Below are 18558 nucleotides of genomic sequence, written 5' to 3'. Positions count from 1 at the left end.
ATCTCAAAACATAAGCACAAAACTTTATATTAGGCGAATAAGCCATATTTAGGAAGGTACCAAATTATTACATATAAACAAAAAGTTATAAATATTGCTATTGCAAATAAAAATGTTTTGTTTATTATTGTACAACTCACGCTGATAAAAGTTGCTAAAAGTGAAAAGTAACAGAAAATTAGCAAAAATAAAAGTAACTTAAACCGAAAAAAAAAAAAAAAAAAAAAAAAAATTATTGTACGCCTGTATAGGTTAAGCTTTTAATATATCTGTCAATAAGTCTCTTTACTCACGCATTGAAAATGGTTAAAAAGGGTATGTTTTGTGCAAATGTATGTAACAGGAAGAAGGTATTAAGTGTATATATTCTTGATCAATATCAATAGCCGGATCGACCTCGCCCTGTCTGTCCATCTGTTCGCCTGTCTATAAGAGCTCGGAAAATGTTGAATGTAGGTCTTCCTTCGATAACGTGCCCAGTTTCCAAGCAATCGATAAAAATCGATATCGAAAACCTGATTTTGAGCTAATCTTCTGGGTAGGAACACCAAATTTGGATTGTAGCTCCTATATAAGTATATTTAGTTCTTTCATTTCACAGTTATTGAAGATATTCAACTATTAAGATTCCTTGTTTGCGTTTGGTGTTCGGAGGAAGAAGGTGCAGGATAACCCCTAGTTGGGCACACCCGACCAGAGCACTCTTACTTGTTGTATAACAAACTGATGCCATTTGGAACTGAAGATAATATATGTGTCAGCCAAGTAGTATCCATTGTTTTAGTCGTCCTCTTTGGCACGTTGAACTGCATTTCAGTTTAAGCATCAAATAAATTTGGCTTTCACCTAGAACTGAACGGTTTTCACTTCCGCTGTCGCTGCATTTTGGGAGCAGCTCATAAGTATGCTGTCTTTCTTTTCGCCTGTTGCTTTGAACAGCCTCAGACTGCGCCTAAATTATAGGCACAGCCGCTGCGACACTCAATAAATTATCAGTAAGGAGTCGTAAAAACAGGATGCTTAATTGCTGTTGGTAGCCATGAGACGACTGAGCTTGTGCCGATGCCACCGAGCTGATAATGCCATGTGGAGAGAGATGGGTTGATGGGTCGCTGGAGCTTGAAATATTGTGACAAAATCGGTTCGGTTCGGTTCGCTTCGCTTGGCGTAGCGCATAAACAGAGCTGAGCTCAGAGCTCGCATTCGCAGCTGTGTTTACCTTAAAATTTTGGTTTTCAATAATATTTGTCTTGGCTTCTGTTTGTGTGCGCTGCTTGTCCATATGTCTTTCTCCAAAAATATCAAATGCAAAACTCTGGTTACACACAGGGAGACACTTTCACATGCGATGGCAAAAATGGCGATGCTTGCCTTATCTTTGCTGCGACAGCCATATTTACCTGCCCGCCTGCCAAATATATATAGGTGCGCATGTGAATGTTAGCTACTTGAGCTTAAGGCAAACATCCGTGCATTTTTTGCATCTATAGATATGGCTTGGCAGGCGCAGTTCGGCAAACAACTGCATTAGGCGACTTTTCAATGCCCTACACTGACTGTGAGATACATGTGTGACATGTGTGGGACGAGTATGCCAAATATGTGTGATCTGTTTTCCCGATAATATCCGTAAGTGCAGCGATCTTCTGCTTTCCGCACTCGATCTCCAGTCGAGCTGCCTGTAATTAGCAGCCGCGAGTACTCTTGCATCCTGGTCGACGTCATGGTCCATTTGTAGCCTTGCCTGCAAGCTCTGCCTCCTGCCTGCCTGCCAAATGCCACATTAGCTGCCCTTGCCCTGCCAGCCACAATTTGGTTTGGAGTACGTCTGCGTGAGAGTACCCCCTGCCATTGTATGAGTTTTTATACGATTTGCTATTTTTTCCGGATTTTTGTTTGCCATTGTTGCCGCTCGTCTGCGGCATTGGTCCCACTCTGGTCCGCGCCTTACCTATTTTGCTCGCTCGTTGCGTATAAAAGTGACGCCAAATTTCTTTGGCGTCAGCCAATGCACAACACTCACACACCCACACACTCGCACACACTCGCACACAGATACGGACTCCCACACAAATGTGTTTCCCCCACAAGCCCAACGCTGCATTCATTGCTGCTGTTGTTGTTGTCTGACTCCTCGCGTTGGTTGTGTGTCATGTCTCTGACTTTTTCGTAGTTCGATTTTTCGGTTACGGCGTACAAATTTAAAAAATAAAAATAAATGTTTGTAAGTGTGTGTGTGTGCGCGCAGTTTGTCAGTTTCGCACAGCCCCGCCCCTTGATTCCACCTGAGTTTTGTGCAACAAAAGTTTTGCCTCCGTGCATATTGGTAATTTATTGGCATAAAATGCCAGCAACGCGTAAACAATGCACACAAATTTGTTGCTTCCTTGCCTTGGACAGCTAACAGTTGAATATATATATTGGCAATATATATATATTTGTTCGATTTTTGGATATAACTTTTTCATCCATATCCCGCCTGCAACCTACTTAAATATATCCGTACTATAACTCCTAGTCAAAATTTTATTTTTAAGTATAAGCGAATTTAGAAACGAGAAAGAAAGGCTATCTTCGGCAGGCCGAAGATCTAATACCCTTCATAATGCTTATAGTGCCCGTATCTAAGAAGCATAGGGAAAATAGTTAATGCCGAGTTTGGGCTAGATATCTTGATAAACAAAATGTTTTTTTATACAACAACTTAATTTTCGACCGATCGTTCCTATGGCAGCTATATGATATAGTAGTCCGATCCAGCTGGTTTTCACATATGTGCTGCGTACAACAGAAAGGCGGACTTCTGCAAAATTGCATTAAGATAGCTTTAAGACTGAGAGACTAGTTCGTATAGAAACAGACAGACGGACATGGCTCTATTGACTCGGCTGTTGATGCTGATCAAGAATATTTATACTTTATGGGGTCGGAGATGCGTTACACATTTCACGACAAAATTATAATGCTCTCTGCAAGGGTATAAAAATAGTTGGACTCCGCCCATGTCAGTCTCTTGTTCATTCCACCTTTCACTCGCATTTATCCTTAAACAAATGTGAATTCTATGAAAAAGGTATTAAATGAATTTTCCCTAAGGTCTTTGAATATGATTTTCAGACAATTCGATTGTAAATAAAATAACTTTCATACAAGCATGATCCACCAATTTTCCATAGTTGCAAAAGAAATTTTCAAATTCGCTTTGAAAATAATTTTGAAGCCAATCGGTCATAACTGAAAACTGCCCAAAGTCGCATTTTCCATCGAGAAAGTTTAGATTCTGCGAAAATTCAATTGTATTGAAACCTGAAAATGTACCCTCCAATTTCTTGAGCCCCATTCCCACCAAGAAGGACTGGAATTTCCGAAAAGTGTGAAACACCCCTCAAATGAATTTGAGCACAGAAAATGTCATGCAACTGTTTTTCACGATTCTTCCACACTTGCGGGTGGAAATTCTAAATAAAGGCTTGACGTGCACATTCACCACATAAGGTTACAATAACCAAGCAGTCAGTCAGTCAGTCAGCTTGTTTGTTTGTCCTTCATGACTGACTGATTGACTGACGTACATTTGATCAAGATCGTTTAAGAAACACAGAAGTTATCAAATAACACTTCTGGTTCGATTGGCAAGCCTCGTGGCAGCACCTTCGAAGCTTAAGAGCTTCTGTGCACACATACATTCATATTCTATAAATATACTTTCAATTTACTTCAGAGTTCTTTTGGTACGGCTGTGAGGTATGAGACGATGGCAAAAAGTTCGGCCGGTTGAAGGTAGTTGCAAGTTCGACATCGGCAAAGGGATTTATTAACAAGTAAGAGGCTCTAGTCGGAAGCTCCCGACTAGGGGATACCCTGAACCTTCTTCTTAAAACATCAAATATATATATATATATTCTATTTTAGAAGCTATATGTCAAGATTGGTGGCTCTAGCTCTTATCATTTACCAAAGTTGCCCAAAAAACATGATATCGATATTGATTTTTATCGATTGCTTGGAAACGGAGTAAGTTATCGATTATCGGAAGCAAACTCGATCTGCGCAGGCACTAGGAGGACCTACATCTAAAATTTCAAGTCTCTAGCTCTTATAGGTTTTGAGATCCTTGCGTTCATACATACGGACGGACTGACGGACGGACAGACAGACAGGCATGGCTAGATCGACTCGGCTATTGATGCTATTCAAGAATATATATACTTTATGGGGTCGGAGATGCTTCCTTCTGCCTGTTACATACATTTGGCTTTCGCACAAATACAATATACCCTTATACCCATTTTTAATGGGTTCAGGGTATAAAAAAACTTAAAGATATGTATATGGTAGAAAAAGGTTCAGGGTATCCCCTAGTAGAACACTCCCGACTCTAAGCACTCGTTCTTGTTTTTATAGTTATTTACTTTAACTTCATTTTAGACTAAGACTTCTACCAGCGAAGCCAAGTGCAAGGACAATATGTATACACATATGTGTTCAATGTGGCTAAAAATATGTTTTTGTGTTGGCTAGCACCTCAGCATAAAATTCATTTCCCGTATATTTGAACGTCGCTCAAATGTCAGAGGATGTGGAAGTGTTTTTTACACGTCGCCACAACGAATTGACAAGCCCTTCCGCATGCGTACATGCATCCTGTTCTTTTGGCCCCTTAACCGACCCATTGAACTCCATCACAGCCGCAGACTTATACTAGGTTGGCCTTCCCGCTGTGGAAGTTCAATATTTCCGTTAAATGCAGTTCGTCCGGCGATTTCCTACTCGATTCACATTTGACACATTACGATGGGGCCACGCGGTACGTGATGTTATTTTCACATTCTCTTCACAATATGCTCAATATATTCGCTCGAAGGTCCGACTGTCCGTTTGAGCGTATTCTGATGCCAGAGACTATCGCCGTTTAAGATAAGCTGTTGAAAATTTATTGGCCACACCCAAATTTATAAAGAGCTAAAGTCAAACAGTCGATTACGGATTAACAGGGTTTCAGCTCCAAACTCACAACATGTATTTCTTCCACATGTTTTCAGGTTTTCAACACACAGATTCATGCAGATTCATGAGTATCAGAAATTGAATTGGAATTTAAAACAAACGATCGGAATCAAATATCTGTGTTAGACTGTATAAGAAACGATTTCGGAAAATGCCGCTCAAAGTTTAAGGAACAAAAGTTTATTTTTCGGTTGTAAAGATTCCCCCCACAATATTCGATAAACCGTCAAGATACCAGGATTTTTTACAAGCAGAAATAGCGTGAATAAAACATAGATGTTGAGCACAAAACCTGTCACGGGCAAGGCCGGAATATACCCGGAATATACCCTAGTACTAAATATATAGAGCTAAGATATAGTAATGGAGAAATTTAGTAGCCTGTTCGGCAAGCTATGTTCCTACTCATAGCTGGGCGTGGTCAGTAAGTCCTCGAAGGTATCCCAAGAGCAAATATTTGAATAGGAGCAGGACTGCAATTTACTCCCAAAAAGGTCTATTCAAGAATTATTTATATAGATCTTTGGCAGTTACCTGCTCGATTAGTCGGTCATGGTTCATACGATTGGATGTGCATGTATGCGACTGTCTATGACTGAACCTATAAATAATTAGCCATTCGGTGGCACAATCAACAAAACAGTCCATTTACATGCGCTAAAAAGCAGGGCACACAAAGCACAAAAGCATTGCCTACTTAATGGCGCTCGAAGGGGCATGGCGCTAAATGGTCGCTTTTGGGGCTGATGGGGCTGATGCTGGGGCCATCAGAACTGAAATTGTTTTAATTGAAATGGAAAACGCGTAAATTTAAGTGCTGTGCGTGCGTGTGTGTGTTTTTCTAACCCAAATTGCAATGGACACCGAAGCGGACCGGGCCAAAGGGTGCATGTGTGAAGGAGCAACAACGAGCAAAGTGTTTATTAACTTTGGCTGTTTGATCCACTTTGCATGTCAGGTCCTTGCCATTGTTGTTGTTTCTCTGTTTAAGGATATTTGCCATCTGCTCTGTGGCAGGCAGCATCAGCAGAAGTGCCACAAAAAGAGCCCCACACGAACGCAAGCCATGAATGAACACCAGAACACATCAGAGCGAGATAGAGTGAGAGAGCGAGAGAGTGAAAGAGGGAGATGTCCTGAATGTGCGAGCCAGCACAGAAAAGATAATTCAAATGTAATTTACAAAAGCACTCGTTTGATTTGTTACTTGTGCAGACGGTTCGCCCAGCATCTGCATCAATGCATCTCGGCGCGCCTACATCTGGCCGGGATTAGGAGTCGAGCCCTCAAATTCGTTGCCGCCGAGGGTGGCAGCAAATGCAAGTACATAGCCCAAAGTTGGGTCTGTTTTTTGTTTGGTTTTGCTATTGCTCCAATAATTATCTGCTAATTAGATTTACCTGGCTTCCTATGCTGCAGCCGGCTAATTAAGCGCGCAAGCTTTAAAAATGTTGGGCCAAATGAAAGCTCGATATTTACCCAACAATTGAAAGGAACCCAATTTAAATGCGAGCAGGTCAAACAAGATTCCTAAACTATATTAGCCAAATTAACGTCATTTCATTCCTTAAACAAAACACACCTTTAATGAAGGACATGCCTTAAATATGCACAGAAATATTGTTGGTTATGGATAACTTGTCTCGCAGCTTTTAGATAGTCGCGAGTGCCCCACCAAAAACTGTCTCCAAAAGACATTCTAAACATTGCCCTTGCTGCGGAACTAGGTTTGCGGCTTCTCCCTTAGTCCCACAGTATGTGATATACTCCCATGTTTTTAGTCCGATCCTTATGATCCTTACCAATATAGCATCAAAATGAGGGAAATTCTAAGCCACAAGACTATTCCTCTTAATATACGTTTTTTTTTTAATTTTTGCGCAAGAAAAGGAGGATCCAAAAAAATAAACATTCTGGTATGAGCTTACTTAACGAGAGTCTATTGCCAAGCTTGGTGTCTGTAGCTTTCAAAACCTTTGAGTTATCGATTCTTATCGATTTCGTGGAAACAGGTTAGTTATCAATTTTTAGAAACAAACGCGAACTTTACATTTTCAAGTCTCTAGTCTCTAGCTTTTATGATAGATAGATAGATAAATAGATAGATAGATAGATAGCTAGATAGATAGATAGATAGATAGATAGATAGATAGATAAATAGATAGATAAATATATAGATAGATTGATAGATAGATAGATAGATAGATTGATAGATAGATAGATTGATAGATAGATAGATATATTGATAGATAGATAGATAGATAGGTAGATAGATAGATAGATAGATAGATAGATGGATAGATAGATAGGTAGATAGATGGATAGATAGATAGGTAGATAGATAGATAGATAGATAGATAGATAGATAAGTAGATAGATTGATAGATAGATTGATAGATAAAAAGATAGGTAGATAGATAGATAGGTAGATAGATTGATAGATAGGTAGATAGATAGATAGATAGATATGTAAGTAAATAGATAAATAGATATATAGGAAGATAGATAGATAGATATATAGATAGACAGATAGATATATATATATATATATATATATATATATATATATATATATATATATATATACAGACATTTCGAAATCCTTTCGACTAATGATGCTAGGCATATACTATATAAATATCTATACTTTTTGGGATCCGAGATGCTTCCTTCTGCCTGCCACATTTATATAAATGAACCCTGTTTAAAATTCATATATAAATGTTATATATAAGATAAAATAAATAAAAGCCGAATATTTAATGCAGAATTATGCGCTCAGTAAAATTGTGCATAATTTAAGACTCCTAGTGTAATACGATACAATAATTTAATCTTTAAATCGTTGAAAGTATTTTTGTTGTTGTTGAAGTGTATGCAAATGACTTTACATTTTATATTGGGACATATTTTCAAGATAAATTTATTTTGAATAAAATATTATTATTGTCATAATATTAAATCCAAACTAACATTTTTAAACAGCTTTGGTTTCTGTCACTGCGAATCCGAATTCTGGCTGGTTCGTTGCGTTTAGTGAAAGTTAAATAATGTATTGGCTTATGTTCCTTTCTATATAAACATAATTCAGCTTCACGCAAGGCACGAATGTTTCATGCCGCTAAGTTGAAAGGGAAGCCGGACAAAATGAGACAACACCTGCCCACGTGAAACATGATGGCAAGAGGCCAACTGGTAGCTAGATGGGGGCTGCAGTTGCCAAGCTCAAGTGGTGTAAGCTTGGCAAGAACTTTGCCTTGCATTGGTGTGCCGTCTGACTGACTTACTGAATGACTGACATTTGAATTACGAGAAGCTTCAAATGGCAAAGAGAGAGAGAGAGAGAGAGAGAGAGATAGAGAGAGAGAGAGAGAGTCGGTAGCTCAACCAACGAACTCTCAACACAAACTCAACAAAGTGACACGACTTGAATTGGCTGCCAAGCGTGAACGCATACAAGTTGGAGTCGGTCGAGCCAGGACTTGGCCAAGAAAGAGAAAATAATAAAAAAAAAATTGCCAGCTGCATTAGGAAGGGGCCTGCTTAGTCAAAAGTTGAAGTCCTTTTTGCAGTTTGCCTATTTACTTGGTCGAAACTAAGTGAAAAGTCTTACAGTGAACTTTGAGAAGCCTCCAATCAAATTGCAGTAAACAAGGCATAATTTATGTGCCACATTGCCAATCAACCGCTTTAAGCTGCAGCATTTAATTCCAATCGAAGAATCATACAAAACAAAATGTTTTAAAACAATGCAGCTTCAACCATTTTGAGCACTTTCCCGACAGGTCGACGATATTACCAGACAGCGCAGGGCGAGGACTGGGAGAGTCCAGATGGAACAGCAACAGCTCTTGGAATCTCTCCAACAGCATTGTTGGTAATTGCAGATTTATGGCCCAAAATATGTCGACAGCTCTAGTCAACACAATAAAAAGCAACAATCGCAATAAAGAGCTGGGCATTATTTTATGAGATATATTCAGCATACTTAGATCCATGCATAGTTAATCGCGCTCATCAGGAACTTTTGTATCTTAAAGGGTGCTTTGATTGATTGATATTATCCAGATAATGTTGAAATGGAAGATACAACCATGAATTCGACAAAACGTTTCGAAAACTTATGTTCGAAAATGTGTAAATCCCCTTTTGAGGGATGAGATACTGGCACGACTGATTATAATGAAAATATGGAGGGGGGCGATTACTGCACGACTTATTAAAACGATGAAAAATGAATACACCACGTTCATGATGATGAAAAACTTACGTTACCTGAAAAGAAGAGAACCTAGAGTATGCATAGCGAATTTTGAGGATTGCTTTCTTCTACGATGAATAATTACCGAAAAACAATTCCGATGAAGAAAAAAAACTGTGTATATGATGTTCAGATTTCAGTCTTATTTCAGACCAAAGTCTTAAAGTGTTTTTTTTTTTTTTTGTTAATGATCCCATGAAGCATATTCCTTTGTGTGTCCGATTTGAACTACTTCCAGAGAGACTACCAGAGAGACTACCATAGAGACGAACAGACTGCTAGGAGTATCCTTATCCCTATCGTTTTTATACCCTGAACCAATTAACAATGGGTATATTGTGTTTGTGAGAAAGCCAAATGTATGTAACAGGCAGAAGGAAGCATCTCCGACCCCATAAAGTATATATATTCTTGATGAGCATCAATAGCCGAGTCGATCTAGCCATGTCCGTCTGTCTGTCCGTCCGTCCGTCCGTCCGTATGTATGAGTCAAAGGATCTGAAATTTTAGATGTAGATGCTCCTAGTTCCCGCGCAGATCGAGTTTGTTTCCGATAATCGATAACTTACTCCGTTTCCAAGCAATCGATAAAAATCGATATCGATATCCTGTTTCTTGGACAATTTTGGTAAATAATAAGAGCTAGAGTCACCCAACTTGACATATAGCTTCTAAAATAGAATATATATATGCATTTGATGTTGGAAGAAGAGGGTTCAGGGTATCCCCTGGTCGGGAGCTCTCGACTAAAACCTCTTACTTGCTTCACATTGGAACCGATTGTGACATGAGAAAATCTTTGTTTGATGTCCAGAAAATTGACTAACCTTGCAGGCATGTAGTACTACACGATATGATTATATTGTATCAACCAAACACGTCCCCTTTCAAATACTTTTTCTTTTGACCGATTGCTTCAACGGGCTCGACAGGCTCTAACCTCGATTATCTGTTTTGTCTTGTGTCTTTGTCCATAGGCAAATCCAGAAGGTTCGCTATTTCTATCTGTTCCTGTTAAGAGCTTAGCATGTGAGTCGAGAGTACGAACAATTGATATCTTTATTATATAGTACACATATTTAATGAATATAATTTTGGATAATTAAGGTAGCTCTTGACCTATGTTGGCACGTTGTTGACCCAACTCGCCAGCTCACACCGACAGGGAAAACTATTTCGAACTCATGGCCGATGAACCTGTTGAGCCCACAATGTCTTTATCCAGTTCCGGCACAGCTCCAAATATGGGCTCCACAGCCTATAAAATGCTGGTCAAATGGAGGTCAAAGGAGTTCTACTGAAATTACAATTACGTGCCGTCCTGCTACCATAGAGCATTACGGGCACAGCATGTTGATCGGGCTGAGTTGCTCACCTCAGCAGAACTACGTGCAGCACTTTGCTCCTGGCATTAATTAAACTAGACCCTGCTGGATGGATGGCTGGATGGTGGCCACGTTGTGTTATCTATAGCTCCACTGGGCAAGGCGCAGTAGCGCGGTTTTTAATTAAGAATTGCGGATGAGGGCAGCGCTTATAAGCTCGCCTTTATGAAAGTGGCACGTGGCGCCGTTTAACATCGATCTGTTTAAGTATAGCTGCACACAAAACGTATACAAATACGAATACGAATAGAAATCAATCTGCATATTGAACATTTGCAAAACTACCAGAAATATGCACATAACTTGTGCTTGGTGGCCAGCAAATATAAGAGCCGCCAGTTCGGGACGCAGAGTCCTTGTCGTTTCTCTTGGTCGGCTGCTGCACAAAGCAAAAACTTCGCCCTGGGTCCTAGCAGCTTTCGGTTGTTGTTGTTGTTGTTGTTCAACAACATGCAAAGGCAAATTGAAAAACTAATTTTCAACAACAAAAGCAATGCGCAAGGCGCTGCTCCAAAAATGGCTTGCATAAAATTTCCATAATACAATTTCGATAATTTCACAAGTCACAAAAAAAATGCAGCTCCCCTTGCAGCTGACAGACAAACTTGGCGCTAAAAAAAAAGAAGCAATTCCCAGTCCTAGGCCCTGACAGCCCATCAAAATCGATTAACATATAGTCGGCGGGATTGCAACAATTGCAGGACTAACAAGAATTGGGCTTGATGAGGCTCGCCCTCAACAGGGCGAAAGTCCTTGATGGTACCTTCGCTGGCCACTCCGCCCTTGCCTGGCCCAGGTCAGGATTAGTTGTGTGTTAATATATTTACTCTACATAAGAACGTCAATCTTGAGTACCCTTTAAATGATGTATGCCGCTCTTTTAAATGTCAAACAGAGAAGCTTGCGAGATATATGCAACATCCACAGGACCTTATACAAACGGAGCTGGAACCGCAGACGCTAAACTTTAACTTATGTACGTCAGACATTTTTCTTGAAACTTTTTTCACATGCCAACTTAGCTTCTGGCTTTGTTTTTTCTTGACATATGACAAATGACGTCAGCGCATCCTTTGGCCATGCCACGCCCACGGGCGTGACACAAACTAACCCAAACGCTGCGTATAAATTATGTGTGCATATATTCAAAACTTTCGGCAATGCAGGGATTGATTATCACGATTGAAATGCGTTGAGCAATATCCAAAAGTCAAATCCCAAGTGGCGAGGTCGACGTCTAATATCCTTCTTGCGCTTGAACTCATATGCTTATCTACTTGCTCATGTGTTGAACTATTGATTCAATCAGAACAGGAAAAAAGGAATTGTTTTAGTTTATGAGGACTTGATCCATATTTCGCCGGCCAGCTGATACACTCTTTGGGTCTCCACTCGCATCCAAACCCATGCCTAGATACTCTGCCGAAACACTTTGGGATATCAAACACTTGATCAGAGTTCACCTGGTGTGAATGGCCCGTTCCGATTGAGTACCTTCTCTTGTGACACTTCCGTATGTATGCTGCAGCTTGATGTCACACAGAATTTTCCCCAGGGCCTTTGATACGAGTTCAAGAAACAATATGGCTCGGCTTACTACTCCTTCGAGTCTGCACGTCCTTTCATCTAATAACAATTTAAATGTCTGGATAAGAGTGCCGCTTTAAGTTTGAGTTATGTTTTCAGATGCTCACATTCATGCAATTGAGAGAACTTTTACAAGCTCAATCGGTTCGGACAGCTGATCCTCTCCAGGAATACTTGGGAGCCGAACTTCCTGTTCGCAGTCTCGACTCAATCGCAATGTTGACTAGCTTAACAATTAAGCCAGTGTCCTCTACCGTCTTTATTTCGCAAGGATCATACCTTGGATATCCTATATCCTATAATCAATACTATCCGAAATGTGTGTTAGTATAATAAAGAAGTTTACACATATCTAAATCTTTAGTCATACGCGTTATTTACAAATTTGAGTTTGGTGAAGATCAGTCAGAAACACCGAAGTTCTTAAGAATGTAATGCTTTTGGGTGGGGCTGAGGTAAGAAATGCAAGTGAACAGCTTGTGATGTGCGGCAGAAGCATGCTAGTTCCATGAACTCTTGCTTTGGCGCAGGATAACAGGATAACTTAAGAAACACACGCTTCCTATCTCAATGTAGCCCCTTATACTAGCTAACCTGAGCACAAAGTGTGGTGAAAGCGAACGGCAAAGCAGGTAGAAGCCAGGTACCAACCAGTTAAGTTATCATAGAAATGAGATATTCGTTAGATTAATCTACATAAATAAGCACAAGGATATAAGCCCGGCCAATATAAAGGCAGACGCACCAAGTCCAAAAGGACCGACTACAAGGTTGCAGTCAGAGGCCGCGAGCATGTAATCAAGAATGAAATGCACGCCAAACAAGCAAGTGTGCCCGACTAGCAGATACTCTGTACACAGCTCGGTGGCTTAGGCTGTGGCAACATGAAAATCTCTTAACATTCCAATTATCCGTTTGCAATTTTTGCCAGTTTTGAAAGGAATACAAGGCATATAAACATTTATATAGACGTGAGATCTTATACAAATGGGAAATTAAAGAGATATGCGGAGGGTCGACTTCATTTTCGGTGGGCACAGGGCATACAAATAAAACCCAACCGCCGAGGCAGGCCACAAAGTACGAGGGAGATGCAACAAAAACAAGACTCGAGCCATGGACCTTATCGCTGGGAGAGAGGCGCTTGCATAGTTCGAATCGACCGGAGGAGTCCTAAGTGCAGCGTCTCAGCTAAAGGCCTACCCGACGAATTTCATTATCAATTGGAGCCCAAGGCCAGAATGCTGGAGCTGACCCGATTTAAAGTTCAAGCTAATGAGTTTGTCGGACTCGGCGGGGGCTGCCACCAAAATGTCAATTGGCGCATGCCTTGGGGCAAAGTAATTATGTTTGATGACTTGGCGCTCGGTTATGCTGCGCAGCACTAAAAGCAAAAGCAAATCAACCGGATGGACGGAGGCGACGGAGTCGTGCTCAAACAGATATAAGTAATATTGTCAAAAGCCAAAGCCCCACAAAGAGTATATAAATCCGTAATATTTCAGCATTAATCGTTGCTCTTCAGCTGGCTTTTCGCTCTTTGAAACGTCTGAAGCTGGCGGCTTGTTAATGCTGATCGTCCTGACTCGCTCACTTGCTCAGAGAGCAAAAGGGAAAGAGAGAGTCACATCATTATCTCGTCAGTCCTTATCTCGCTCCCACCACAGGCAACTGCTTTGACTTCCTCTCAGTGCTCTCAATTCTCTCTCAGAAATGTCAACAGATCGTTTAAATGTATTGGTGGTGTGTCCGTCCAGGGTACTTTTTGCGTCGGCCCTTTACGCACACTTACACAAGTTTGTATATGAATACAAGCATTTATGCATTTGTGTGCCTGTTGTTTACCTGAGTGAGAGCAAGACACACGATGCACATGCATGCACACAAATGTCAATGGGCTGTAAGGAATTTAAAAGAAATATACATATATTTGAGCTCTCGAGGATCGGCGTTCACAACAGAAAATTTGTCAACCATTTTCTATTTGAGTTCATTCAAAGCGTCTATCTAATGTATGCCTCGTGCAACCAATGACCTAGTCTAAATCAAATAACTAATGTTTAGTCACAGCCCACAAGGGGTTTTCAGGCTGACTGTAAAGTTATTCTTGTTTTTCAAGTTGCATTTCCAAATAACATTTTGCGGTCCTAGAAACTACTCCTTTTTGTTAGAATCACGCCACCTGGCTTTCAGTAGGAGAAACTGCCTGCAAAGCAGTTAACAAATATGTTTATGGCACACTAAATTTTAAAACATAGAACAAACAAAAAAGATAGAAATACAACATCGAAAAATTTAACATAGTCAAAATTATCAATTGTGGATAAATAGTTATGCTTCACAAAATCAAGCAGGTAGAGAGCGCCACCTATCGTGCCAAAGTGAATTTTGTATACCAGAAACATAGCACAACACACTTACTACCATACAATTAAAGCGCCATCAATAGGTATCATCACCACATATGTGGAGAGTACACTTTCTCTACAATGGAACGTAAGCACCACTTGTTTTCGACAGAAATGTCACGCAAGCAGTGTGCTAAGCGCACAGTGTGCAAAGAGAAACACATTAAATATATTTTTAGTTAAGTCTAAACAGCTAATTTGTAATAATTTTAAATTCAAATTATAAATGTTTGTGGCAGTCCCGCTCAAAAGGTATCATTAACTCTATGTCAGGCTTCCCATATAATAATAATAATAACATATTTCTATTATTAGCTATCTCACAAAACGTGATCGTTAAATAGCGCCATCTATCGATCTTGGGAAAACATAGCTTAGAATATAGAACGTTGAGCATAGACATCAACTTTTTTAAATCATCAAAGAACTGAACGACAAAGAACCATATTTTGCTTACATCGCAACAAATCTAGAGAAAACAAATCTACAGTAATACAAGCAGTGCGCGTTTGTGTGGAAGCACGTACTTGGTAGCAGATGCTATCAACATGCTCCCTAGACACGAACCTCTGTATATTTAATGAGGCCATATATGTGTATCCACATCAGTATATACAGACACCATTGCCAAATGTGGTACAAATGTACCAAAACGGTTACTCTTGGTAGCTCGGATCTGGTTTTTTCAACAATGGATGGTTTTTCATTTTAATAAAGATCTTTTATAATTACTATTTTGTAGTAAAATGTTTTAATGGTAGGCCTTATTTTATATATGAAAGGAGAAAATATGAAGTCAAATGTGGTACACAATTCCTTGTTGAATTGTATAACAATTATTGTACATGCAAATGTACCATATTTGTACTATATGTACCATCGGGTCAGTAGAAGCGGCAGCAGCATCTGCAGGTTTTGTAACTTCCAGATAAATTACTTTTTTCACATGTTTTTTTGAGTGCATTAACTTTCACACTTTTTGTCAGATTGCCGGAAAAAAATGCATGGGCAGCACTGGCCGGCTGCCATGGCAACAATTGGAAAATGCAAACAATATGTTTCTATGTCATGCGTTTACCACAGTTTTTGTACAAGTTGCATGCGAAAATGCAGAGGATGTTTGAGAAGGGCAACGAAAATAGCTTAAGTGCAGCTGGCAGCATACAGGAGATCGCCGGTCGCTTGGCGGAGGAGCAGGAACGCCTGCGCCAAGTGGAGGCAGCCATCACTGCGCCCAAGGAGCGCACATTGTTCGTTCTGGGCAGCAAAGGTGTGGTAAGTGGTCGATGTGCAACATGATGCGATTTAGATAACCGAGAAGGGGATCTGTGCACAGGGCAAATCGACGGCTATAAACAAGTTTTTTGACCGGGATGAGCACACGACGCGCCCGACGGTGGCCCTGGAATACAGTTATGGTCGCCGCACGGGCACCGGCAGATCCCCCCAGGTGCTGAACGTGTGGGAGCTGGGATCACTGGACAACGCGGAACAGCTGCTGGAGGTGCCCATGCGCACACATGGACTGCAGCAGCTGTCCGTCTTCGTCGTAATCGATCTGTCCCAGCCGCAGCGTGTCTGGGCGGACCTGGAGTGCGCCTATAAGGGACTGCGGGATACGGCCCAGCGGCTGATGCAGCTGGCAGCGCCACAGCTGCGTGAGGATATGGAGCGACGCTCCTTGGAACGTGTGAAGCACGTCAAACAGGACTTGGGCACACTGGACTTGCTGCCCTTTCCCGTTGTGCTCGTGGGCGGCAAATACGACGTCTTCATGGACTTCGAGCCGGCCCTGAAGAAGCACATTTGTCGCTGCCTCCGCTCCATGGCGCATCTTGTCGGGGGCGCCGTGTTGTTCTATTCCCAGAGTGTGCCAAAACTGGCCAAGGTGCTTCGAGACACCATCAGCCATCTGGGCTTTGGCAGTCCCACCAATCCGTTTCGCGCACATGTCACCGACTACAATGAAGCCCTCTCCATTTGGTTCGGCACGGATAGTTGGAGCCAGATCGGCATTGGAGAGTCTGATCGCTTGAGTGTGGAGCGCATTGGCGCGACATTGAGCTTGGAGGTGCCACAATTGCAGCTGGAGAAACAGAAGCAGGAATTGCCACAGGATCCGGCCAGAGATGTCGGCTTTAGAGAATCGCTAATCGATGATATGCGTGCACACAAGGACGAGGAGCTAGCCGCCATTATGAGGGATCTGACACTACGCGGAAAATTTGAAAGTGTGCACAGCTAAATATAGATATGACTTACTCACCTATCTCAGATGTAGTTTTGTAGGATTAAAGACTTTTTAGGACACATTCAAGGTTGTAGAGAACAATTGTTTTTATTATCGGATACGGAGTGTCGGAGAGTCTGGCCAAAGCCAGTTATGGAACCTTCATTCCCTGTTCTCGCTTGATCTTTGGAAACTAAAGCGGCTTGAATTGGGAAGGATTATGGGCCAGTCTAATGGTATCTTTCGTAGCCCAAACACCACTAGTACATAGACTAGTTATAGTCGGTTCTAGCAGTGATATCCGGTCGAAAATGAACCTGTCGTCAATACAATCTTGGCCCACATTATCTACTCAAATAAATCGACAATTTCTTCGAAGTGTTATGTATATTTAGAAAAGTTGTGTCGTTTAGTTCAGATCAAGTTCAATTGAACGGGTCATTAAAATGAACTACTGAACTTATTCAGTGGTTCGTGAACTAAATCGGTCATTTAGTTCAGTCGTTCAGCTATATAGTCGGTCATGAACGATACATTCTTGATACTCGTTCAGTCGGTCATGCAAGTTGTATGCAACTCAGCAGTTCAGCCGTTCCTGAACGATACATTGTTTTGAGATGTTCAGTTCTTAATATACATAAAAGATAGCGGGATTTTAATTTCACTTTTGATTTGACTGCATAACTGAACTAAGCGAATAGTTCATGACCGACTGAATAGCTGAGCCGAGGTCATCGTTCATGACCGACTGAATAGCTGAACGAGTGAACTAAATGACCGATTTAGTTCACGGCCAGAAAATGAACAAATGAACTTATTCAGCAAATTGAACTAGAAATCCCAGCTCTAATATTTAGTAACGGTTAGTTACGTTCTAAAAATCATATTTATTATTTATTTTCCGACCTATAACAATTAATATTTTATTATATTAAAAGCATATATTTTTCGTTTCTCCGATCAAGTCTTTTCCGCCAAATATACCTCATTAAAAAAAGTTGTATGTCGATAATTTTAAAATCGAGAGACTTGGGAAACTTTTAAGTTATAGGATATTGTTGCTTGTATTCACAATATAAATATGAATATTTGAATAAGGCTGTATTCATTAATGATTAGTTAATCCTAGCTGTCCGATTTCGATGTGTGTAAAGTCAAGACGCATTTTACATTTCTCAATGTTTAGTAGGCCAATACATTAGTAATAATAATCTTTGCGCTAACTTTCATATCATAGAGGAATTTTGTAAAATATCTAGAGCATGGAACCGCCCATCGCCCCGGCCAGAGTCGTTAAAGTCCTAGGTCGCGTGGGGGCACGTGGCCTTATGACTGCGGTGCGTGTGGAGTTGTTAAGGTTTCCGCGCATTCAAATGCTCAGAGCCGTTAAAGGTAAGTGATTTAAAAATGCATGCTTTATGTTAATGTTGTTGCCCAATTTTGCCCTATTGCAAGGTCCTGTTCGGTTGGGTGACATAATCAACATTGAAGAAGCTTTAGAAGATGTTCGGCGACCAATGTAATTTAACAATTTGTTTATATTTACATAGTTTTTGGTGAATAGACGACAAAATTTATAAAGTAAACAATATTCCAAATTATTTAAAAGTGGCGCTTTCACATTTGAAAAAGCTTGGCAGCATCGTCAGACAGAGCTGCATTTTTGCTAGGCATTCACAG

At 40.6% G+C, this 18558-nt stretch overlaps 2 protein-coding genes across 2 annotated transcripts; both read left to right on the top strand.

The window, feature by feature from the left end:
- Positions 1–15472: 15472 nt before the first annotated feature.
- LOC115763422 (cytoplasmic dynein 2 light intermediate chain 1) lies at positions 15473–16893 on the top strand. The gene is made up of 2 exons (XM_030705981.1): positions 15473–15923; positions 15985–16893. The coding sequence occupies exons 1-2, from the start codon at positions 15693–15695 to the stop codon at positions 16891–16893; spliced, it is 1140 nt and encodes a 379-aa protein (XP_030561841.1). The 5' UTR covers positions 15473–15692.
- A 1176-nt stretch (positions 16894–18069) lies between these two features.
- On the top strand, positions 18070–18417 carry LOC115763352 (40S ribosomal protein S28). The gene is made up of 2 exons (XM_030705873.1): positions 18070–18270; positions 18334–18417. The coding sequence occupies exons 1-2, from the start codon at positions 18141–18143 to the stop codon at positions 18399–18401; spliced, it is 198 nt and encodes a 65-aa protein (XP_030561733.1). The 5' UTR covers positions 18070–18140; the 3' UTR covers positions 18402–18417.
- Positions 18418–18558: the final 141 nt, after the last annotated feature.

This window comes from Drosophila novamexicana, unplaced genomic scaffold, assembly GCF_003285875.2.
Source record: "Drosophila novamexicana strain 15010-1031.04,08,12 unplaced genomic scaffold, DnovRS2.1 tig00000739-arrow-arrow-pilon, whole genome shotgun sequence".
Classification (NCBI taxonomy): Eukaryota; Metazoa; Arthropoda; class Insecta; order Diptera; family Drosophilidae; genus Drosophila; species Drosophila novamexicana.
This window is presented reverse-complemented; position numbering and strand designations above follow the sequence as displayed.